Raw genomic sequence first — 27,179 nt, forward strand, 5'->3', positions numbered from 1 at the left:
AACCTATACAATTGTTGAACATTTTTGAATAATTTCCTACTGAAATGGGTTATTTTCATATCTTAATAAGAATGTTAAGTGGCCAGACATAATATACAAAATACATAGGAAAAAATCATATACATATATATGTGCACATTAGATGAAAAAATTACAAAATAGTTAAAGAAAAATATAAAATTTGAGAAAGAGTGATATAATATCTCTGATAAGCAATTCTCTCTAAATACATTTTTAGTTTTAATGCTGTCAAAATAAAAAATATTTCAAGGCACTTTTTTTGGAATTTGGCAAATGTTTTTAAGTTTATCTAGAGTGAGAGTAATTTGAAATAAAAGAGTATAAAGGTGAGTATGCTGTGTATTATATAGCATATTATAAAATTCATTCAATTAATGAGCATAGCACTGGTATAAGAAACATCAGGAAATCAAATAGAACATGACAGAAAATGTAAAAATAGTCCTTGGATCACACAACAATTTAAAGAGTGATAACTGTGACCTTTTACAAAATGGAAAGATAAAGAAAATATATTCACATATTTATATGGCTTTTAAAGAGAAATTTCTAACTATAAAAACAAAAGGAACATAACAATGGATTCATAAATGTTTAAAATTCTGTATTAAGAAGACAGATTCAAAAGACATACCAATGATAGGGATAAGAGTGTTAGTTGCCATACATTGAAGAATTATCACCAAGTGGTTTCATCAGAAAAATGGCAATGCCCCAAAAGTTGTACAGCCACAGAGCATGGGCAGGGGGTTTATAAAAGGAGAAGCTTAAATGCCACAGGAATTCAGAAAAAAAAAAATCCATCTCAGTAATAATTAAAAATATGAAATAACACAAAGATGACACCATACTTCATATTCTAAAGTGGCAAAGGAAAGGAAATAAGCCCTTTGCCTAATCATGAGAATAAGAAATAATAAAGCCTTTGCACAATTCAGTTTGAGAAAATATATGAAAAGCATATATAAATTTCTGTCCCAGAACTCTTACTCTTTCCAAGTTTTCCAAAAGGATTATTTGGATTACACTAAGATTTTTGTAATAGGACAATTAGTATACAATTTATAGTGTTGGTACACCTAAATATGTTGTAATAGAGAATTAATCAAATAAATTGCATTATATTCATTTAATGGAATACTATGTAGCCAATATACAAAGCCAACTGAGAAGAATATATAACCAAAAAGAATAAGGTGGAGATCACAGTATTTAGAGTATTATTCAAATCTTAGAACAATGAAATATAATGCATGCATTTATATATAACTGATCAAAATTTTAACGTTTTAAATGTATGCTTTATTCATATATATGCTTTCCAGAATTATCTAAAGAACATGTGTTATTCTTGCACCAAAATCCTAATTTTAACCCATATTTATTAGCCCAAACTTTTTTGTATTCTAAAAGTTATTTTGTACATTTTGCATATGTGTGTGTATGTATATGTGTATATTATATATAGAATTAGACAAGTCTGATTACTTATGTAACATGATTAATCTTTTTACTCTATTACTTAAAAAATGTTATATGGCTTGTCTTTACTTCAAGGAAAATTTCAAAGCATATCAGCCCAAACATACCTTTCAAAAACCTTATTTCTAAAATTTATTCTCTCATTTAAGTCATTCATTCTCAAAACCTGTTGCACACCTCGTCCCAACTCCAGCACCCCAGTTTTTCTCCCTGAAATGCTTACATGCGTAGAAGCTGCACAGGGGAATTCAAGAAAATCATCAGGGCGGAGTGGTGAAAGCCCAGGTGATAAAATATCTACAGAAGTTCCAGTAAAAATATACTTTCTGAAGTGAAGGCAAAGTTGTCCAATTTGCACTTCAAAATCTACACCCTAGATAAAACCACAGGCAAACAACAGGGGTGAGCAGGGTCATTTTCAGAATGGCTGCTATAGTAGGTGTTATGCAGAAAAGAGGAGGAGGCATATCCATATAAAGAAGGAAGAGAAGTCCTAATAGTTGGCAATAGTTAGAGAATGAGAAACCTGACAGGCCACCCTGTACCTGGACCCTAACCTCCTGTAACCGGTGCCTACACTCAGTTTAGGTATCTTCCCCAAACTGCTGATACAGGAAAATTCAACTTTTTCTGTTAGACACATGGAAAATGAACTACATGTTGCACTGCCATAATGATTCTACATGAAGAATAAAAAGACAGCAAAATTTGCCCACAGATGAAAAACATGCACCAAAAAGAGTTGCCAGAAAGCAAGATGGAATTGCAAAGCAAGTGAATAAATAGATAAAATAATAAAATGCAATGAAGCAACATCACATATGATGGAAAAATACCAAGTAGAATAGGAATAGGATTGATAAAGCTTGTTGGGGATGAAAATGAGCTTGCAGAAACCAGGAAAGAATTTAAAACACAAAAGGAAATAAAGACTAATTTGGAAGGAATGTAAGGAAGTCAGGAAACTAGAAAAGATGGCAAGGGTCAGAGGAGAGCTCTGAGAAAAAACAAACAACAAAAGAGGAAGTTTTAAAATAGTTTACAGAGGAAATGATAAATGTAATAAGCAGATAAAGAAGTTTCTATCAGAGCCAAAGTGATATTCCAAAGAAGAAAAGCAAAAATAATTGGAAGAATATTTTTATAATCTATAATTCAAGACAATATTGATTCAATAAAAAGATGACTTGAATCTATATACTGAAAAAACACAATATTGTCTGACTGAGTTGGGGGTAGGAATTAACCCAGAATGGTCACTTTTATGTATAGCTTATTTAAGTTACTGAATTTTAAAGCTGAAAAAAATATTGTTGTTCCGAGCAAAAATGGTGAAGACAGGATAAAGAGAAAAACATCTGGTGGGCTTCAACTTATCAAATGTAGCCATTCAATGACAGAGAATAATATAGAAATACCTGTATAATACACAAGAAAAACAAAACATAGTGCATGATTATGTGCATATAAACCAAACTGTATAAAGTTACTGTTGTTGATCAAGCAAGAGTTCAGCTAATATTTTTCCATGAATTCTTCAAGAAAACCTACCTAACAGTGAACTTCAGTCAGCTCAGAGATGACTGGGGAAATTATGGCAGATAGATATGTGGTGACAACTGAATGTATTTAATTATAGGATGAGCATTCAACAAATGTAAGGGTTAAGGTGACAGGACATAAAAAGAAATGTATGAAAATGTTAAAAGGAACAACTGGCAAAATGGGGGAAAGTGAGGTAATGTCACTGATCACTTGTAACTTAAACTTCATAAATCAAGTCGTAGATGTATAATTATATAAAAAATACACCAAGAAGGTCAAAACTGACTGACCCAAGGGTTGACGGGAGGTTAGGCAGAAGGAAGGGGAAAACTACTAAGTTTATTGTTGCTCATGGAAAGGAATTAATAGAAGAAAAAAAGAAAGATTACATTTTAAATTAAAATTTTCTTAAAATCAAAACTATTCACTGAAAAATAATGAACCAAAAAGCAGAACAAATCTCATGTTGAACGACTTTAAAAAGCTCTAGAAATAGAAAATGTGCCATTAAATGACTTTGAATTAAGACCAGACATAGCTGCCAAAACAACAAAAAAGTTGGGGGTTAATTCCTACCCCCAACTCAGTCAGACAATATTGTGTTTTTTCAGTATATAGATTCAAGTCATCTTTTTATTGAATCAATATTGTCTTGAATTATAGATTATAAAAATATTCTTCCAATTATTTTTGCTTTTCTTCTTTGGAATATCACTTTGGCTCTGATAGAAACTTCTTTATCTGCTTATTACATTTATCATTTCCTCTGTAAACTATTTTAAATTTCCTCTGTAAACTTGTTTAATTCAAGTACTGACACAAAGAGTTATGAGATTGAACTATAAATCAAAGAGAATCAGTTGAGTGATTCAGAAACAAAATAGAATTTAAAAAAATGAGCACAGATAGAAAAGGAAAATGCAAAAATAAGGCAAATGTGGATATAATCTTTGTATCAGACAAAGTGGAATTCAGACCAAAAAGGATGAAGCGATTTGAAGAACATTTTATAAGGCTAATGAATTGAGATAATTCACAATAAAGATAAAAGTGTTATAAATCTCCAGACATCACATAACAGGGAAGCAACAGTCATAAAGCAGGCATTACAAGAAGCTACAAGGACTAATAGAAATACCCTGTGGTAGAAAAGTTTTATTAACCTGTCTGAGTCTATGACAGATGAAGTAAAGAAAAATATCAAATGAGAAGGTAAATCTAATTGATAAATATTTAATGCAGTGCCCTAAAATAAAGTCTTCAGAATTTCTCATAAAATATTGACTAATATGAGCAGAAGAATGAATATATTTTAGCAAAAGAAGAAGGAAAAGAGTGTTCCAGATAGTCAAAGCAGCATGTGCAGACCCCGAGCTCAGAAAGGGCAAGGCTTTGCGGAGTTAAATGACTCTCCCCAGGCAGGCTACTCCATGGTATATAATTGACAGGTCAGCCATTTGAGTTATTGCCAGTATGCATCAAAGAGGTGTTGTCTGAAACTTATTCAACATTTAAAAATAATTTTCTTTCTTTTAACTTGTTAAATCCTCACTTAAACTGGAAGCAAATTGCAAAAGCATATTTATCAAAAGTTACAATATTTTTAGTGTACAATTAAGGTCAGGACTTTTTCAAGCTTAATGTAGATATGACTTCATATAACAGTTTGAACTCTACCAATGGAATAAAACAGAGAAAAAATTTTATGACACAATTGTTTACACAAGATGGTGAAGTTTATCATAATGATATTTATGTTGAAAAACATCAAGAATTGATATAAAAGAACAGTTATAGCAAAATACCTGTGACTTTTTGGTACTAATTTATAAAATCCATGTATATTCAGAAAATTCTCAACTTATACTGTATATAAGAAAGGAAGAATATAAATCCTTTCAGAAATAACCAGATTTTTTTCTGAATTACATATTCACATATTAAAAGATGTACCTAAGAAAAAAACAGAATTCAAATAAAGTTGCCCATGAGGTCTTGCCTCAGCTGTGAAGAACAATATAAAATCTCATTCTAACTGAAATAACTATTAACTCTGTGAAATTTTACATGACAGCAATTAACTTAATACTTTAACCATATAGATGTTCACTTTGACCTTTAAAAGCCTCAGGAAAAGCTTTATTTTAAAAGTTAACCTGCCAAAATATTTTAATATTGTAAACTTTGAGAGCAAAGTATATTCAAGAATTGGTTGGTGTTTAGACTATAGATTTTGGATGGCCTGTATGGAAAAGGTAAAGGAGATAGAATATATTATATAATGGAGAAAATAGAAAAGACAGTTCCTCAGTTTGGGCAAATATTTATTTGGCATTACTCTAAATTCAACTCAAGCTACTGAGTTTAATTCAAATAGCCTATCAGGAAATTTCTCATTGTTTGAAATTGACATTTCATCTAAGTTACATTATTTCTTACTAGTAGAATCTGAAATTTCAATATATATGACTTATTCTGTCCACCCCAAAATATAAAAGTCATAGTTTGAGGGGAAATATTTTGGATGGTCTCATTAAAGGCTGCAAAATCTATGATTATATTTCAGCAATTGTAGGTATTGCCAACCTTCATCTCCATGAACAAAACAAAATAAAGAAAGAACAAAATGGGGAAAATGACCTACATAGGAAGTAAGAAGGAATATCCTTCACATAGTAAATGAACAATTAACTAAGCTTACATCTAGCATCTCTTTGTGTCTCCTGGGAAAGTTTAAGGTGTTCAGGGGTTATCGTTTGTTCTCCATGTCTTCACTAGTTATTAAATACCTAGCATTTGAAAGCTGATTGGATTTTCAGTTGTACACATCAATACTGTGAAAAATCATCACATGCTGTTTCATTCTGTTTGACCCACTGAGCATTTGCATGATGTCTCTGATTCTGTCTTCCACTTACAATATGCAGAGAAACTTTGTGGGCCAGTATTCCCCCACCTCCATTTTCCATGCATGCTTAGTTGTCTTTTTATTCTGTATATTTGACTTTAAATTAATTCTGCTGATTTCTTACAAATTAAGTCTCTTAACAAGCTAATGCAATTTCAGAGTGGTTGACAAGTGATTATTCCAGAATGAAGTACTAATTTTGATTAAAAAACTGATGGTCCAGTTTGGTTTTTCCTCTTGATACCTAAGATATTAGTCACCATTCATTTCCTATATCCCCTGACTTCAAAAATCTATGGATTCAGGGACAAATACTGATATAGTACTGTTGGAAAAGATGTTTGGGGTGATAAAAACTTCAAAGGTACTAAGAATTTTCCCCATCATTTACAAATAGATCCCTACAACTTTCCTCCTCTCCACAGTGACTTGATAAATTTTATTGCTTCAGGTCATTTGTTATGTGGAGAGAACAAAAGGATGTATACAGTACCAAAACTTTCTAGCTTTGAGTTTCTTCAAAATGAGCTTTTGAGACTTACAGTGGACACAGTAGTCTTCAAAGCCAAGACTTCTGATTTGCAATTAATAGACATTTTGGAATTCTAATCATCACATGTCTCATATAGCCCAGCATAAAGTTTATGCCATAAACAGCAAAGAGAAAAGACAATAAAAGAAATAATGAACCTAAATTGTGAATTAAGAAAAAGTTTGCTCAAGCTAAGGAGAAGCTTCAGAAAGGGAAGAGAAAGATTGAATTCAGGTTCCTAACACTGAGCCTTGCTGCCCTCCTTACTCCCAGTTAAATTCTATGGGATGAGAATTGGGATGATTATAAAGTTGGTGGGAATTCCAGATATATTTGATGATAGAAATTGATTGAGCTCCTCAGCCCTATGAGGGGTTCCCTCAGCCATATGAAACAATCCAAAAGGTCTATATGGAATTCCTCCATGCCAGCTTGGTGCCATAGATTCATGTAAAAATGTTAGCAGAAGGGACCTGAGATAGCACCTCCATTTACTAATGTCATGCTAACTAATGTCATGAGATTCCAGAGAGCATCCTGAGATTCCTGTACCCCAGAGAAGGAAGCAGAAGGGACTGACAGACCCAGCACTGCCCATAGAGCTGGCAGGTTGGGATACAGGGCATGGGGAGGTGGTGGTCCCACAGACGTCTTGGAGGCTGCAGCAGTAATGGGAGCAGATGACCAAGTGCACCCCAGTTACATTTTAATGGATTCCTCGAGATGGCTGTGGGCCAAATGCCTCTCCCCTCCCTACCTGTGTCTGAGCGCGCTGTACATCACCCAAGTCTGCAGTCTTAGATGCCATCCTAAGGAGTAAAGGACGGGAAAGAACTCTGAACTGACAGAATTTGAACTCTGAATTTACTGAGAAAAATCACAACGGTCACTAAGCTTGCCTAAAAGTTGCAAGACTGAATTTCCTGCACCAAATAAGTTGAAAGATAAAAATAGGCCCACCTGAGTGTATAGTTTGATGGCATTTAAACATGCAATTAAAAAATCATCAAATTTCTGATGATGTGTGGAATCAATAACAACATTAAAAGTGTATTTATAAAAGTTCTGAAATCTTTTTGTATTAAATATAGAATCAGAACGCATAAATGAGAGATATCAATGAATTAAATTGAGAGGGGAAACAAAACCACTGTAAAAAGTAATTGTTTCTTTGAGGGGCCTCTGTTTATTGTGAAGCATACTTATTGGAAGCCCATGCTACTGGCAGGTGCGGAACTGTGCAGGACACTGAAGGGAACTCAGTCTCACCCCTGCCACTGAGGCTAAGACGGTATTTGCATAAAAAGTAGAAAGTAACGAAGGAGTCCTAGCCTGAATGAATCAGATCCATCCACCATCATTTAGGACAAAGACATTGACTGTTATTTTATCTTTCATTTTTTGGAAGAGCAGAAAAATACTACAGTTTGTTAAAGAGAATTATTTCTTCTCTACCAAGATGTAATAGATAACACTTCTGCACATAATGTCTTCTGTGGAAACAGATTCAAAATTTACCTCCTGGCATTTTCTCTCTTAAAAAGGTAGGGCATAGACAGTGGCTGTGAGACAGGGTAATGAAAAAAATGGCAGCACTATTTCCACATTTATTTTCAATGGGATCAAAATAAAAGTTGGGACAGTATTTCAATTCTTTTTTTCTTATTTAGCAACATCTCTTTCATTCTAAAGCACTGCATAGTTGTCACTTCTGTTTATGGAGTGATATTAAAAATTCAAGAGCATGAGTTATGAAGATTGTTGGTTAAATCTGACAGGAACATCAAAGACCTAGTGTGTGAACATGATATCGTAGGAGGAAATAATAGCTTGTGCTTGAAAGTACTCATGACATGTTCACAATCTAAAGATGAAAGACAAGTGACTACACAAAGGGAAAAATGTTTTTTTCTTAAGAGAAAAGTAGAACCATCACCTAGGGACTGATTCCATTAACTGAGGTCGAGGCATCATTTTTTTATGCTTTACTTACTGACTCTATCAAAGTATTTTAATTTTATATATGAAAAAGCACACATATGATCATTATGATTGTTTCTCTAAGTTGTCTACCTCATTATTTGATATCAATGTGCCTCTCTTGCACTTATTCACTAAAGAAGTTATATTTTTTCTATCTGACAGCTTACAAAGGGCACTGAGGGACTGGTTCATCCAGTCCCTGAACCAGTCCCAAAGGAGATTCTGATTCTGTTTGCCATCCAACCACCAAATCCCTATCACCCCTAGATGGAAGTTATATAATCCAGTAGAACATTTAAGAGTGGTCTAGTTAATCAAATTATTGATTCTCGTGGCAAAAGGAAATCTTATTCAAAAGTCATGGTTAAGCAAAGGTTTTGCCCAGGAACTATGAAGGATAAAAAGGATGGAAACTGTGATATGTTTGCTGGGAAATGGGCATGATAGTTTCATGTCATCAGGCTTAATCTTTGCAACACCACTCTAAGGCAGGTGCTATTTCCACTGTTTTATCTTTGAAAAAAGGAAGATTTACAGAGGTTGAGTGATCATGCAAAGGAATATGATGCTTAAGCCCATATCCTACTCAGTAAGTTAGCAGAGACACTGATTGAACGCCAGAAACTGTGGTTGAGATGGCATCATCAGAAGGAAGTTGAAGGACAGTGTTCAAACAGAATACCTTAACAAGCCAATAAGCAAGTAGAAGTTGAAATGTTCATTTCTTGAAGCTGAGTGGAACAGCAGAAACTAAAAGTAGATCTGATAAAGTAAAATAGGTTAATGGAAGTTAGAGTTGATATTTGTTATTAGTCACTCTATCATTTTTATTCCTAATTACCTTTCTTTCTTGAAGTTTATTAGAGTTTTTCTATATTTCAGTTATCAATTCTTCAAAAATAATTAATGGGGCAGTTTGCTAAAAGCTTGAGATATAGGACAGTGAGCTAAAACAGACTTGGTCCCTGCCCACAAAGAGTTTGAAGTCTTTGTGTATGGGTATGTGGGTTGGGAGAGAACTAATTAAACAAATATTAATTCAATAAAATGGTGGGTGCCTCTTGGTGTTCATGCCTTTGTGTGACCCTTTCCCTCTGAACTATGGGTGGTACTTGTGCTTCTTTATCAAGAAACAAGAATCCAGGGTACATAGTGAGGTGGAAAGAATTGAAAGGAGGATGGACTCAAAATCAGATGTTTGATATTAAACAATAGCTAAGGAAGAGCGAGTTGCTGACATATTCCATTAGGAGTGAGGCATTGAGTGGATTGAAACTCCAAAATAAATGAAACTGGAGACTCAAGAGTATGAGAAGTTTCAGTTTCATCAGCATAGATATTGAAGTATTACAGAAGGAAAGTAGAAAAGAGAAACAGAAAAAAGAAAACAACAGCTCTTTATAGAGGCTATTTATACCACAATTCCATAACAATTAGTAATAAATAAGGTCAGCATACTCCAGAGCAGGAGGACAATATGATTTCCTATACAACATGGCACAAAGTGTACTATCTAGATGTGACAGTGATATTGATTTCACTGATCAGAGCAATTACTTGATACTCATCAAAACACCTCAACAAATCATTAAGATAAGCTCTATTGTAGTTTTCTGCCATGTAGTCATAAAAAAAGGAGGGGGCAGGATTTTCCATGTTTTAAGTGCTTCAGAGTCCTCGGACCTTACAGTAGTGGTTAACTGTTGAAACTGTCACTGAATTTTCATATGATGTTTTTCTTCCTTTGCATCTTTATTCTGATAGAAAGTATTAACAACTGCCATGTTCTTTTAATTCCTGGGGGTTATCTATGTTCAATCTTAATGAAATTCTAAATGCTATTTCTTCTGGAAATAATTGCAACTTTCCAAAATTAATTGCTCTACATTTTCACTTGGTAAAAAGAAATTTAATAATTTAAATGGCATATTATAACAAGAGAATGACATTTTTATTTTATTAAAATTTATTTTTTACCTAAAAGCTCTTGTGAAATAAAAATGTCTTGGGATCTCTTCTTTAGTGTCAGACATTTTTCAGATTATTCTAGGTATTTTCATGAAAAACAACACCAATGATATATTTTTAATATGAGGATATATTTAAATAACTTTTCAAAACTAGGTTGAATTTTTGAAAAACCGTTGCTTTAATAAAGTAAGAAAAGACTAAATAATCTTATTTATTAAAATACCATTAGAGAGAGATGAAGTTTCTTCTCTGTATTATCTCCCAAATGATAAAAAAAAATGAACAATGTAATTGACTCCTTAAACATTTAAGCCTTATAAAATATAAGACCTCAAAGGTCTTATGAGAATAGTCAAACAAGTTTAACTTAGGGATGCATGGACTTTTCCTGACTTAGGTTCTTATAATTGTTTTATTAACTTTGAGAAAAACAAGAACAAATGTTAATTGAGCTTTCTTTATCACTGTCACTGTTCTAAGCAATGGCTTAGTCCTCAAAATAATCCTATGATGTAGATACTATTAGTATCTTCATTATACAGATAAGGAAATTAATATTCTGTAACATACTTATTCAAGCTTTTTGATAAATAGTTTTAAGAGAACACAATTATTAGTCAGTGGGGCCTAAATGTAGGTATTTATGACTATGACAAAGGATATTCACAAACAAATGCAAAATAATCTGGGGCAGACATTTTAAAAAATGAATTAGAGATTTTATAAAAGCAATATTCCACAGATTACTTAAATACTGCACTTAGGGTTCCGAGCTGGCAGGATGCCAAACTAGATGATGACCCTATTCTTTTCATATGAAGTATTTTTTGCCCTCTCGAAAACCTGTTCTTTTGACTTCCCCTGTATTTTGTAATCTCTGTAATCAGTTCCTCTTCTTTAAAATGCATGGACTTAGGCATCTAATTTAGTGAACTTGGGTAAGCATATCACTAGTATGTTATGTCTTGAAGTCTTTCCAAATGGATGGGGACTGTTTAAAGTCAAAGAAAAAGATGATTATTTCAAAAAACATTCATTCAAATGCAGAATGGACTCCAACTCACAAGGAACTAGGAAAAAGTTAAATTCATTTTCATACGCCATCACTTGAAATGTAGGAAAGGTAAAATAAAAATACAAAAGAAATATAATGTAAATGAAATCTTGGCATGATTCTAAAACAACAAATATCTAAAGCTAATGAAGTAAAATTAAAAACCATTACATTAGTTTACAAGTAGCTGTTATCACAACAAGCTCATAAATCATCCCTACAAACAGAGCATGAGCAACAATTAAGATGTAATTTCATCTTATTTGGACTAGAAATTCGAAACTTTTGCCATCAAAAATTAAAAATCAAGCAGGAAGTTAATTTACTTAGAATGAAGATATTACAAGAGTTTTGAGAGAAGGTATGGGAAGTAATCCAATAAATAATAAAAAGTAGATTTTAATATGCTTTGTGTTCTTTGAACATCATAAATTTCCTAAAAAAGATTTTCAACTAAGTATTATCAAATGGAAAGCATCACATTATAAAGGCATGATATTCAGACTCAGAATGGGAAAGTCACCAGGGATCCACAGAATATGATTTTAGATGCTAAGAGTTATGAAATGAAATACCCAAACTCTCCTTGATCTCCTTAGCAAGCCTTTAATGGCAGAATCTCCAGTATGAATCCCTAAATATTTCATGCACTGAATTAATTTAACTTATTTCACAAACCACTTTCCTCTCTTCACCCCATACCTCACCAAAACTAAATGAAACAATGTATCCCCATTTTTTCAGCCTGTGTTAAATATACAGCTCCTTACCAGAGCAAAATCTAACATATAAGATCACAATCTTTTCTAAGGAATATTTCCATAAAAGACTGCTTTCATAATGTCCTTTAATTTGTATGCTTATCACCCAATATTTAATAATGTAACCCTGTGCTTAGGAATATGAACCTAATATTCTTTCTTTTTCTTTTTATCCTCCTCTTCTCACTCCCACCCTCCTGGCCCTACCCCTCAAAGGGCACAACTAAAAATGATTGTCTTACTGCTTTCATGGCTCCAAAAAAAATGTGTTGAATAAATCAAACTGTTATAGCCTTGTAAAGAATATGGAACATTTGGGATACAGCATAATTGTTTATTCTTAAACAAAATCTTTAATAGCAATTGGGGATAAGTTTGAATGTCTAATTACATCCGAATGTCCTCTATAACCTAACTTCAAATAAAAGTATACTACTTACAATCCTCATCAAATAGTCATGTTTCACAGAATCAAAAGTTCCTCAAAGGTTGTTTTATTCAAAGGTAATGAGAAATTTATTCATTCAAATAGCTTTTATATATTCATAATTTTCATAATACAAATTTTGGCAGCTGAGCTTTAAGAAATATGTATATAGTGTTTGACACTTGAGAAAAGGAAAAAGATGAGAAAATTGTAATAATGTTTGTTACAAATTTGTTTGAAGTTCCTGTGTTCTATTGCATCCACCTATTTGTTAAAAAACTGTGGAGGGGAAGGAGGTCACTAAACTCATCAATATAATCAACGATATGTCAAGTTGGTTTTAGTTTCTGAGCTATCCTGACCAGGTGTTCAACTTACTCTGATCTTACTCTGATACCTTATTTTTATCTTAGGAACCGGAGAGTTTAAAAGCTGAAGAGGACCTTAAAGATGCCCAGGCCTAAATGTTTTTCCCATGAGAAAGCAATGCCCGGAGAAGTGAAGGGTGTGCTCATCACGTTGTTCCACATGAAGTGTCAATAGTTCCCTTTCGTCTTTACGAGAAAATCAAAATTCCTTACTTGGAACACAAGGACATCACTGTTCTGACCCCTCCCTGACTGGGATGCACGGAAAACTACTTTGCCTGGAACACACGACCAGTGCCTGTTCCCCTTCAGTCTGACTAAAAGTCAGCTCAACTATCACCTCCTCAGCAAAGGGTTCTCCAACCTCTCTCTTTCCTTTGCTTTTCACACTGAACTAGTAAGTTCCAGAACAATAAGGACTCATTCATGTCCATATCTCTAGTGCTTTGCCTATAACAGAAATATTTTTTAGTTGATAAATACAATAACTATATGATGTTTGATGATTTGTCATCCCTTTGTCCAAATATCAGTCTCTGATTCTCCCCTCATGCTTGCGCCTCTATCCAAACTCTTCTCTGTGTCTTGTTGAACCAGTTTCCTATTAACTTTAACTCTGTCCTGCCTTCTTCACCTTTACCACATTTTAGACAGGGACCCCTGTACGGCTACAAACATCCCTTAACTGACACATTCCTATTTCTGACTTCCTTCAGAGTGCTGCTACCTCTTTTATAGTAGATCCAGAATCCTACAATGTCTCATCACCTCCTCTGCATCTCCTCTGCTTTGAATTATTGTCATCTCTTGCCTGCTTCCCATAATGATTCTCTAGCTGGTCTTCCAAAGTCTACCCTTACCCTTTTAAAGCCTATTTCTGACAAAGTCTCCAAGTGATTTTTTAAAAGTTGCTACGTCACGTCAATTTTCTGGCAGAATGGGCCGTGGATCCCAAGTCTTTACATTGCTTTATAAGGACCTGCATTTCCTGGACCTTCTTTCTCTCTATTTCAGCCATGCTTGCCTCCTTGCTGTTCCTCAAACACTCAAGACTCACTCCTGTTGTAGAGCCTTTGATAAAATACTCCCTCTGCCTGGAACTCTCTTAACCAGATGACTGCTTGACCCACTCTTTACTTCCTTCATCCCTTCACCCATATCTTATTTTTCCAGTGTAGGCTTTCTGAGCACTTTTTTTATACTGCAAATTTCTAAGGAGCCACTTAGAATATTTCTATACCTCCTTTTTGTGTCTTACTTTTCCAGTTGTCCACAGGACTTAATAACTTCAAACATATTTTGCTCTTTATTATGTGTATAGTCCCTCTTCTCTTGCTGGAATGTAAGCTCTGTGAAGGCAGGGGTCTTTGCTTTGTTTATCCTTATATTCCAAATACTTTAAAAATTGCTTGGAATATAGTAGCTGCTCAATAAATATTTCTGCAATGAGTGCAAATGTAGGACAGGGGCATTATGCAGCTGTGCCTTCAAAGATTATAAGTTAAAATTCAACAAAGTTCAGTGAAAATATGAACTTTTTATCTTGAATAATTATAGACTTTTTGTTTCCTCTTCATTTTGGGTTGTTCTGAGCTCTATTCATCTATCGTTAGCCAAAGTGTTTCTTCTAGCCTTCACATCAAATCTGGATGACCAAATTTGAACAAGGATGGGTTTGAGCGTACTCAACCTCTTCCCTCAGGGAAGTGAGATCAGTTTGGTAGGATTTGCACAAGGCTTCATAGGCATGTAAGTTTCACAGTCAAGGTCTTAGGCCATCCCTGGCAGCAGGACTTTCATGTTGTTGAATTACCATTTGCAGTGAGAAGAAAGGCTTGGGAAACAGAAGCACAGTTGCTATAGTTCAAGCAGATATCAGAATCCAGAAATAGCAGTAATTCAGGCACACATATAGAAGGTGTTGCTAGTGAATAAGAATTAGGACCAGAGAAAGCTGTAGACATAAACTGTAACAACAACAACAACAAAAACAAATTAAAAATGAGAGAAAGAGCAAGGAGAAGCTGGTGGCCATCAATTCGTAGGAAAAGTAAATGCCTCGCTAAGTGACAAAAATAGATTCAGAGGTGCCATTGATAAATAAAAATCTTGAAGACTGACAAAATAATTTATTCATCCCTTAAATTATTCATTCATTTCTTGATTTCAACAATGAGTCCCTGGACATGACTAGTATAAGGCCCAATATAGCCATGACATTAGATAGGTAGAATTATCAACTCATTCTTAGTTAATAAAGAAGATCTCTATCAATTCCTGTTTTCTAAAAAATATTCATCTATTCACAACTGCTCTGCTCTGTTCTAAGTCAACTGATTTAACACAACTCTAGAAAGCAGTTTGAGGAAGTATCATAAAGTTCAATTTCTTTTCCTCCCCTCACTTGCCCACTCATCTCTAAACATGTTAAAATAGAGTATTTTACATGGTTCTGCTACATATTACATTCTGTCTTCAAATCTTACTCAAGAGGCCTGTTCAAATATGTCCAGTGAGCTAACAGTATGATAAGCATAGTAATAAAAAAAGTCCTTCCTGATATAATGAGCTTTAGTTAATGAAAATTGTTTCCTGAAGTTTCAGAATAGTATGTTTTCCTTACAAACGCTGTCAATGTTTTCTTGGTGTGAAAGTTTTATCAAAAAATAAAGCCTTTGAAAATTTTCCATATATACTTTTTTGAAATATATTATTTTAAAATACCTGTTTATAATCCTTTGAGGTAATATTGATGCTAAAAGCCCATAGAGGGATGATGGCTGAATTTAGAACTTTAAAAAGAATTATTTGCAATGTTGACTAAAATACCAATCAAGGACTTTTTAAGTTGTCTGTAGCTAGTTTTCATGGATATATTTTGTCTTGTAAAAGCATTTGGAAATGCATAATTTGACAGTATTTTGCAAATCATACTCCCTCCAGAATAACATGCAAAGTAGAAACACTTCTGTAGGCTAGAAGATGGTTTGTCTCTCATGCTCAAAGTCAGGAAAGAACCATATAATTGACAGCAAAATTTTAAACAATTTTTTGGGGACACTATGGATTATAAAAGTAAAGGAAGATCAAAAGACAGTGCCTGTGTACTCAAGAAATTTAGAATTATAATCAATTTTTCAAGAAACCACATTGGATATGCTAAGATGAATCATTCTCACAAGCATCACAGGCCCCTTAAAAAAAAAAAAAAAGCCAAATGGTCATTTTTGGCTAAGTTGCCATGACTTATGCCAAATCTGAAACCTTGACTGAAGATGCTTGGAGAAAACTCTGGAGCCAAGCTGATTGGAGCGTAGGTTCATATGGGAACCAAGGCAAGCTATCTATACGAAACTGGTCACAATGAGGAGACACCTCAACTCTGGAGAAAAAGGTAATCTCCACCCAGTCACATCCTCTCCTCTGAGTGCAGTACAAACAAGTGAACGAAGGGAAAATGGATCATATGAGTTTGGTTCTTTGTTGTGAGCAATGTAGTGCAAATGTGCTCATGGTCTGTGGCGTTAGCCCACCCAGCCTTGGAAGTCCCTGGACCCGGTGGGTCTGGGTGTGATGAGTTGTTCCCCATGCTACGGCTCACAGCATTTGCCATGGCACCATGGCTGTTCCCATACCATAAAGAGCCAGATGGGTATGTGTATTTTCTCAATGAGGACAAATAAAAGTTTAGCAATAGTTCTTAATAATTCATTTTTAAAAACCCTGCAGATTTCAAAGGTCACTTTAGGGACAAGACTGGAAGTAATTAAAACAAAAGCTGAAGCTCTTTGACAAGTTTTATTTTTGTTTCTGAAAGGTTCAATGACCTCATATATCTTCAGAGACACTAGACTGCAATATTTGAAGAGGAAATAAAATTTGAGGTTTCAAAGGACTTCAATTTTCCCAAACTAATGATTGTGTCGTTATTATATGAGAGGAGTGATTTGCAAGAAACAATGGCTTTCATGTATCTTTTTATACTGATAATTACTATCTCAGCTTTCTTAAAAGAGCCAGGATTACTTTTTTTTATTGAGTTGAAAAAATAAGATTATTTACTGAACTTATTTTTTAACTGTGATCATGCCTTGTAATTTATTTTTATGATCATAATTATTATGTGCATAAATGTTATTTTTATGATCACAGCAAAAATTCACAAGAAAATTATCTGGGTGAATTTGTGTAGTAAAAATTGTCAAGGCAAGAAAATGAGGGAACATTTTATAATTATTATTCTAAATGGTTTCTGAATGAAGATAAGTGTAGGTTACTTGTCATTATTCCATAAATGAGTTTTCTTCAATCAATTCATCTTTTACAGATCCGTTATAATGAGGATATGGGGATTATCTTTTTTTATTGTATTTTTTATTGCTTTTTTAATTTTGGTATGATTAATATACACTCACATGAGAAACATTGTGGTTGCTCGATTCCCCCGATATGGGACTATCTTATGACAGGTGTAATTCACTCTGTGAGCATGGCTCTGGAACTAAGTGATAGCATTAAGCAAACTTGAATTTACCACTGTTTATAATTTCTAAACTATTGTAGAATGGGGATTAAGAGCAATTTATGATAATAGGTAGACTTTTAAATGTTAAGTCAATAACTCAGATTCCAGAAAAATTCTACTGAAGAGTATAAAAAGGAAAAGATCTTTTGACATATCCCTTTAAGAAATAGCAAGTCATTCTTTCTTCTTCTTTATACCTCCTTAAGTATATGAAACTAATCAAATGAAATGTCTCACAGGCAACAATTTCAGCTTTCAAAGAAGCAGAGAGTAAATTTATTCACTTAGTTAGCATAGCATTCCATCTTGCAGAGGATTAGTATCTGCAGGTTTCCCCATTGCCTTGCTCAAGCTTTTCCCGAGCAGCTCTGAGTTAGTCACCCATCCTTCCACTGCTCCTATGGTGGTGTCTGAGAATTCACCTAGGAATGATTAAGAAGTTGCCTGTGGCACATACTGTAATCTTGTGTTTCCTGTCATTTAAGTCATCAGCTATGACATGACATCTCTCAGAATGGATTAAAACATTTAAAGATCACAGGCAATATGTTTATTTCTGTGAAAGTTTCGTGTACAAAAATATTTGTTGGTTATATCTGTTCACTTCTCCTTAATTGACTCAGGGTATTTTCTTAACGTGATAAAGCAATGAGCACCTTTGAAGCATACTTGTGTAAGATAAAATGGAAGTTTCACCATGTCTAATTACTGATTAGAAAGAAATAAAGATATACTGAAAGTCCTTATTACTTGATGATAAATGGAATACTGGGAAAAAGCATTTAAAATAAACCCATTTTAAATCAGTAACCCTAGTTTTGTAGCAATAAATGGAGAAAAATATAAAGATTTGACTGAGATACTCTTAAAAAATAAAGTTTAAACTTATATTAAAATTTGAGCTAACAGATAAATTATAATATGCTAATTATTGCAAACTATAATAAATCAAATGTCGATTTTCTGGTGTATTTTGAAAAATGTTATAGCAAAATATCATCTCATATGACATTTAACTTTTACAGTAGGACCATAAAGATGATCATTTCTACAAAAACTGTCAAAGCATTCATCATTTCCTTCTAAGCCCTGATATTCAAGTCATTTGCTTTTGAAGTACCGTGTCTAATTTCCTTCACTTCGTCTGTTAGTGGTTGCAACTGGAAGATTCTCATTGTCCACGATTTTGTAATTCAGCATTTATTCAGTATCATTTACAACATGAAATCTTGAATCTCTGGAAAAATTTTACTTTTCAACCCATTTTCATTATGTTTTCAATGTGTTATCTGATTTTACAACATTCTAGAATCAGCAAGAGACCAAGATTTTTTATAATAATAAATAGCAAATATATGCTAATACTAATTGGGAAAGCATATTTAGTAAGAGTTAGTCTTATAAGTGAGTAGTTCATTAGCAATTATTTCTTCTTGTAATAGTGTTTGCTTTCTTTATGCTACCATGTACCTCTGGGAACTGGAATAATGCTTTGATAATAAGCAACTCTTGCAATTCTGCTATCAGATGAAAATAAGAGCTGAAAAGTAAACAAGTTGTAGGACTGAAAATACAAATTGGTGTCCACTATACAAATATCTATTGTTGAAATCATGACTGTGGGTGAATTAGGCCCTCCTAGGCAAGAGGACCAAAGGTTGAGGCATTGAGAGAAACATCAAAAAGCTGAAAGTAAAATAGAGAAGAGTAATCACATACATCGGAGCAGAAGCAAACAAAAACCGTCCACTGGAAACTTAGGACTCTGGGAGGTAAAAACTAATGACAAAGGGGATGGCTAAGTGTATGTAATATGGCTGAGAGGTCAGGAATTCGTGACTGAGCAATTATCCACATTAATAGTGAGCACCTAACTCCAGAAACATGCTAACTAGGTAGACCCGATGCTCCAGGAGGTCTAGGTCAAATGTTAAGTGGAAATTCTGTGAGGATTCTGAGAAATCCAGTGAGAACAACCTATCCCACTTGAAAGCACCTTGCTTCTGTTCCCTACACACTCATGCTTTCAGCCTTTGACAGAGAGGCCTTATGCAGGTACCACACAAGGACGTGATGCACTGGAAGTCAGAAAGGATCATTACAAAACTAAAACAAGATTTAAATTATAGATAAATTTTGGGCTATGGTATTCCCCAGTACTGCCTTGAAAAGTAGGTAAAATCAAATATATAGAGTCAGCATTCTTCAGAACAAATGTGCATTAAATGATTTCCCCCTGTTATATTAATTGTACAGTTGGGCTAAGGATAGCATATATTTATAATATTTAGTCTTCTTGATTTTCTTGATGCTTATCCTTTCTTAGTCTTACCTTTGCTATATGCTCTTTTTTTCTTAAATTGCCAAATAATAATAATAATAATAATAACATTTTGGAGTTCAAAAATTTGCTTAAACCATGCACTGAATTCAGCCAGCCTCTTTAACAGTCTCTTTTTAGCCTGAAAATTAGTTACTACAAAAACGGAGATGACTCAAGCCCTTAATAAAGCCTTAAAAATGCCATCTCTACTTAAAGCTTTCAATCAAATATCTCTTGCTGATTATGGAAATGGATTGGCATGACTTGAAATTCCAGCATTTTCATCAAAGTTATCGGGAGGTCCCATTCTTAGCCTCTCAAAAAAAACTAAATAAAAAGGAGAAACGAGCATTTCAAGATATCTAATACATGGGAGCATTTAGAAGTTTGTTATTGTAGCATGAAAAGTGAGGAACAGAAAATTTCCAGTATGTATGATTTCACTGGGCAGGGTAAAAAGGTAAGTGATACAAAGAATCTTAATAGCTCATATGATCCACTCCTGTTTTCATGCTGGAGTCTCTAAAACAGGCAGGGCAGGAGGATCTTGAATTGCAGTCTATGGATCCTTAGAGAAGAATATTTTGGGGGAATTCAGATATCTTTGAATCCCCCAAAATCAAAGGGTTTAATATTGATCTAAAATATATAAGAAAAGTCAACCTTTATAATGTTAACCAGTCCTAATTTAGTGTAATCCTTAGCTACAGATAAGGTTTAGAATATGACACTGGAATGAGAAAAAGTAATGATAAACTTAGGATCAGGTCAAATTCTAGTTGAGAATAACAGCTTGAATTATGATGCTTAATGCTGTGGATTGACTCTGGCCTCCACTAATTCTCTTTATTGGCAAAGGGTTCTTGGAAAAAGTCTGAGGTCATCAGTTTTGAACAATGGCCAAAATGCCTATTTGAACAAAAAAGGGAAGTGAAAGCTCTTGCTACAGATCTAATGCACCAGTTGCTAATGGAAAAATCATATAAAAGATATTTTAAAATTACCGAATATTAAACTTTTAGAATGCAAGGTTACATACCCCAGGATGCACTCTTCATACCAGATGGGCCATCCACTCCCATAATGCCCTTCTTTCCCAGCCTTTAGGAACACTGATACATTCTGTGTAACCACACACCTAGAATACCCCTAACTTTCATTTTCACCTTCATCCTCTTCTATCTCTTTATCAAAGAGGTAGATAAGCTTTTTTATTGAACTATAATTATTACATTATAAATATATGGTCAAATGATACGAATAAAAAATAATTTCAATACATGTATTTTAAAAATACTTGAGAAAGAATGAGTGACTGGCTAGGGAAAAGAAATATTAATTTTGATACTATTTGCCAGAAATAATATGCTTAACCACTAGATGTCAGGCTTCTTTAAGCAACAAAGTTTATTTCACAAAGTTTGCAACATCAACAACCATTAATTCCAGTACAGGGGAGTAGTTGGCACCATAAGCCTTAGTCACTCTGACACCACATAAAAAGAAGCTTTAACAGCAAAGGGTTTAGGGTTTCCCATAAAATGGGGGATATTGAGGGGGAGCTTCATGAGTCAAGCCTTATTTGAGTGTTGTTGGTCTCCAAAGCCACACAGTTAAGATGCCACAATAGTTAATAACATAATTTTCAAATTTTCAAAAATTTGAAAAAATTTTCAAAAAAAAAAATTAAAAGTTTGACTCACATACAAACATAAAATGACACACAGAAAGATCTTATTCAACTCATTAATTAGTGAGGGGACTAGTAAGATGGTAAGACCAGCACCAGACAGTATCAAGGAATGGAGATATACAGCCAAAGGCATGCTGAAATAAACTTGGGGATAGGTACAAAACTCTGTAATGTCCTAAAGGTCACAAGGGACAAACTTAAGGGCTCTATGTCCTGCTTGAGAGGAATGACCTGTACTAGGCAAATGTCTGTAAGCTAACATGCCAACTCACTGTGAGCAATACAGTAATCAGCCTCCGTGCATGGCTGAAGTGGCTGTGCTTCTTGCTTTACAGACATCATCCCCATTTTACTCTCATACTAAGTACCTATGAGGCAAATGCTGATTATCTTCCTTTAGAAGCTGGAACACTGAGAGGTCAAGGAACACTCTTCAGGCAAAGGACCAGCAAGTGAGCAAGCTGGAATGTGAAATCTGGTCTGTCTAGATGATCTTTCTCCTGGGAGCAGAGACTTAACAATTACTTACAATGTCTATAGAGGATGTGGGGATTCTACAAGAGGAGGCAAACCTGAGTACACTACAACCCCTTTGCTCTCTCCTGTTCCTTATCCGTGATTGGTAAATAATGGTGACAGAAATCTCAAGTGCAGAAGGACTATGTGGCAATATCAGAGCTTAACTGCTAACCCTTGCGTTCTCTAGAATTAGTATAGATTACTTACCACACTCCCTACCATCCCCACTGGCTTGCCCTTTGGCTTGATGTGTTACATCAGATCCTCTATTGCAATTTAAGTAAGTGTGGAGTGGGAAATAGTGAAGATGGTGAGGTTTCACATATAAGTGAACAATATCTTATATACTGTCAGTGTGGAAAACATTTATGCTAAGTAAAATATTTTTAATGGGGTTTGTTAAAAGTGAAAAAGAGACCTTTTAAAATATGTATGGCATTCTTATACTATATGCTTTTTATTCTTTCCATAGAATTTGGGACCGGGGAGAAATCTAATGTACCGGCGATATATTTGAGGAATATACAGAAGGGAATATTTTTGCCTGACAAAACAACTCTCTAAAGAAAATGCTCTATTTCATTTTAAAACTTTAAAATCTTAAAGAAATTTCTGACATGATTGAATGAACTATAGAAAATTATCTTAAATTCTAGGATTTATATACATAGAACATCAGAAATGTTAGGTGCTCCAAGTTTTATTACTAATTCAGCTTCAATTCATGTAAAGATTATACCACTTAGCCATTGGCTGAGAAGACTCAAAAAACCAATCAAACATTATTATTTTACCTTTAGGAGACTAGACAGTCTCCTCATCACACATACTCTGATACAACAGCTATGAATGGACATTTTTCCAGAATACTATGTATCTCCATACCAGAGAAAAATAAAAGGAACACTTATGAGTTCCCCAGTAAATTTGTTGATGTATCACATTTGCATTTATTCTTGCTTTAAAAAATGCAAAAAAGTTATATAAAACAGCAAAGCATTGCTTTTTATGTAGTCAGCCTGTTGTTCAGTGCTCAGCTTCTTCAGTTTTCATGGATTATAAAATCTTTTAGGACAGAAGATATTCCTTACAAGACCATCACATAATGTCTCTAGCTTCAAAGGTAAATGTAATTTTAATAACATATCACATTTAAGGCTCTACTAGGCACAGCTCTGGTTGCCTTTGATTTATTCATCAATTCTAGGAATCTGAAATTTTCTGAAGTCTAATTTTTGAAAAAAAAATTTAAGTAGTCTGTGTTAAGCCATCTGCTCTACATGATTGCAGTGACTTGATGTAGCATTGAAGCTTCCCTTTTGGTAAATAGATTTCTTGTTCTACCAACTGAACTCTTTGGAAACACTTATTTCTGACAAAACGCATCATTGTTAATATAGTGGTAAAATAATTATAATGAATGCAGATTCTTATTGGATTACATCTTAAAGAACTCATGTAAGTTTAGCATATTACTAATACAAATGAATGTATCCACACCAAGCAAAAATCTGAAGATAGTACTCACGCAGGTTTGATTGTATGGGCATGCTTTTCATGGACAAAGGCTCCAGCAAGTCCTCCTGCTCCTGAATTTAAATACTGGATTGAAAATAAGTTAAACTGAAAGGGTTAATGTGAATTTTTTATAAACATGAACAATGTAATCATTTGACTCTTTTGTTATGAAAACAGCTTTTGACCAGTTCAAAATGTGTGATTATTTGAGATTACATAATAAAACAGAATTTTGGGTCACCTTGTTTAAAGACAAACAAATGAAGCATAGCATTACTAAATGAGAATAAATGGCTATTGCTTTTTTGGCCAAATTTTGCTCCAACTAGTAGATAACCATATAGCTGAAGTCTATCTGATTTTAAAGCTCATTCAATTAAGTCACAAAAATATTTAACTAGCAAGAAAAGCCTCATATTTGAAAAACACCTAAATTAAAATAAAATTGGGAGAGAGAACCAAGATGGCAGTATGAGTAGAGCAGCAGAAATCTCCTCCCAAAACCACATACATTTTTGAAAATACAACAAATACAACTATCCCTAAAAGAGAGACCAGGAGACACAGGACAACAGCAAGACTACATTCACACCTGCGAGAACCCAGCGCCACATGAAGCGGGTAAGATACAAGCCACGGCCCGGCGGGACCCAAGTGCCCCTCACCCCAGCTCCCGGCGGGAGGAGAGGAGTCGGAGCGGGGAGGGAGAGGGAGCCCAGGACTGCTAAACACCCAGCCCTAGCCATCCACACCGGAGCACAGACACACAGTGCATGTGTGGGGTGCTGGAAACTAGGGAAACAGGACAGTAAGACCTGTGAGCGGGTCCCCGCAGCAGTCACACCCGGGAAAAAGAAAAGCGAGTGCTTTTTGAAAGTCTTTAAGGGACAGGGACCCCACAGCTGGATGGAGGTGCCCCGGGACACTTAGCCCAGCAAAGGGGAATCCTGGGGAACTCTGGGCACCCGAACCCCCACAGCGCAGCTCGGAGGCCCCTCACCGTGATAAACAGCCTCCCGCCTGTTCCCCCTCCAAAGCGGCTCCACCATATTGGAGAAACAGCCTGAGGCAGACCATGCCCACAGCAACTGCAGAGCTAAATAAACTCGATAGTGGCCGGGCAAGATCAGAAGCCCCATCTGCATGCAGCTGCCCAGCACATGCCACTAGAGGCCGCTGTTCTCCCAGGAGAGGAGGGCCACAACTGGCAAGAAGGGACTTTCCCTTACCCAACACACGCGCCAGCTCCCCAGAAATATATCTATCGCCATGAAAAGGCAGAAGAAATTGATACAGACCAAGATCACAGAAGCAAACCCTGAGAAGGAGATAGACCTAACCAGTCTTCCTGAAAAAGAATTAAAAATAAAGCTCATATCCATGCTGATGGAGCTGCAGAGAAATATGCAAGAGCTAAGGGATGGAGTCCGGAGGGAGATTACAGAAATGAAACAAACTCTGGAAGGATTTATAAGCAGAATGGATAAGATGCAAGAGGCCATTGATGGAATAGAAACCAGAGAACAGGAACACATAGAAGCTGATGCAGAGAGAGATAAAAGGATCTCCAGGAATGAAACAATATTAAGAGAACTGTGTGACCAATCCAAAAGGAACAATATCCATATTATAGGGGTACCAGAAGAAGAAGAGAGAGAGAAAGGGATAGAAGTGTATTTGAAGAAATAATTGCTGAAAACTTCCCCAAACTGGAGGAGGAAAGAATGGATCAGACCATGGGAGTGTACAGAATTCCCAACAGAAAGGACACAAGAAGGACAACACCAAGACACATAATAATTAAAATGGCAAAGGTCAAGGACAAGGACAGAGTTTTAAGGCAGCTAGAGAGAGAAAAAAGGTCACCTACAAAGGAAAACCCATCAGGCTATCATCAGACTTCTCAACAGAAACATTACAGGCCAAAAGAGAATGGCATGATATATTTAATGCAATGAAACAGAAGGGCCTTGAACCAAGGGTACTGTATCCAGCACGACTATCATTTAAATATGAAGGAGGGATTAAACAACTCCCAGACAAGCAAAAGTTGAGGGAATTTGCCTCCCACAAACCACCCCTACAGGGTATTTTAGAGGGACTGCTCTAGATGGGAGCACTCCTAAGACTAAATAGATGTCACCAGAGAAAATAAAATCACAGCAAAGAAAGCAGACCAACCAAATACTAACTAAAGGCAAAAAATAAAATCAACTACCCACAAAAGCAGTTAAAGGAAGCACAAAAGAGCACAGAATAAAACAACCAACATATAAAGAATGGAGGAGGAGGAATAAGAAGGGAGAAAAATAAAGAATGACCAGACAGTGTTTAAAATAGCTCAATAAGTGAGTTAAGTTAGACAGTAAGATACTAACGAAGCTAACCTTGAACCTTTGGCAACCATGAATCTAAAGCCTGTAATGGCAATAAGTACATATCTTTCAATAATCACCCTAATGTAAATGAACTGAATGCACCAATCAAAAGACACAGAGTAATAGAATGGATAAAAAAGCAAGACCCATCTCTATGCTGCTTACAAGAGACTCACCTCAAACCCAAAGACTACAGGAACAAAGAAAGACTGAAGGAACAAAACAGCAGCAGAGTCATAGAACCTAAGAATGGACTAACAGTTACCAAAGGGAAAGGGACTGGGGAGAAAGGGAGGGAAGGGAGGGATAAGGGTGGGGGAAAAAGAAAGGGGGCATTACAATTAGCATGTATAAGGTGGGGGGGGCATGGGGAGGGCTGTGCAACACAGAGAAGACAAGCAGTGATTCTACAGCATCTTAATTCGCTGATGGACAGTACTATAATGGTGTATGTGGTGGGGATTTGGTGAAGGGGGGACCCTGGAAAACATAATGTTTTTCATGTAATTGCAGATTAATGACAACAAAATTAATTAATTAAAAATAAATAAATACATACATAAAAATAAAAATAAAATTGGTTCATCTCCATGCTCACTGTCAATTAAGTCATCTTTAAAAGTCAGTACCAACTTGATTTCTTAAGAATATCTTTACATATGTAGAAATTTCACAACATATCAACAAAAATCTGAGACCATAATCTATTTGAATTAAGTTCTAATCTCGGAGCTTTTTTTCTAAAACCTCCTTACTTGTTCAAAGGAGGCAGAGAATTGAAGGAGTAAGTACTCTTTAGTGGATGAAAATTCAAGAATTTAATTATGTATCATATTATTTATTCTAACATGTGACTCCACGGCTAACTAAAATTGGAAAATACAGTAATGAAAGAAATGGAAGAAAGTAGTTCAAATAGTCAAAATTGGCCACCGATCTAGTTTTACATTTAGATTAATGTCCATGTGCAATAAAACGATGCAAATATATTAACTAGTTTGTACCTTGTAGGAGCACCAGCAGGCAAAATCAACTCCCCAGTCATGTAAATGGAGTTCAACATTTCCAACTGCATGTGCTAGATCAAAGCCAACAAAACAACCCTGGGGACAAACATAATAACAAGTTTTGAATTTACTTAGTGATTAGAATTAGTAAGTAGAAAAATATC

At 34.9% G+C, this 27,179-nt stretch overlaps 1 protein-coding gene across 3 annotated transcripts in view; it reads right to left on the reverse strand.

Moving 5' to 3' along the window:
• Nucleotides 1-27,179, reverse strand: part of KYNU (kynureninase) — a 101,795-nt gene that overhangs the window by 17,138 nt on the left and 57,478 nt on the right. For 2 of the 3 annotated variants that reach the window (XM_036912739.2, XM_057505631.1), the window contains exons 9-10: nucleotides 27,013-27,111; nucleotides 23,641-23,714 (exon numbers count right to left, since the gene is read on the reverse strand). In XM_036912739.2, coding sequence (XP_036768634.2) covers nucleotides 23,641-23,714; nucleotides 27,013-27,111 — 173 coding nt within the window. Of the gene's footprint in view, nucleotides 1-21,722; nucleotides 22,094-23,640; nucleotides 23,715-27,012; nucleotides 27,112-27,179 lie in introns of those variants that run through there. The other variant, XM_057505632.1, reaches the window with a different exon arrangement.

Source organism: Manis pentadactyla, chromosome 8 (assembly GCF_030020395.1).
Source record: "Manis pentadactyla isolate mManPen7 chromosome 8, mManPen7.hap1, whole genome shotgun sequence".
Classification (NCBI taxonomy): Eukaryota; Metazoa; Chordata; class Mammalia; order Pholidota; family Manidae; genus Manis; species Manis pentadactyla.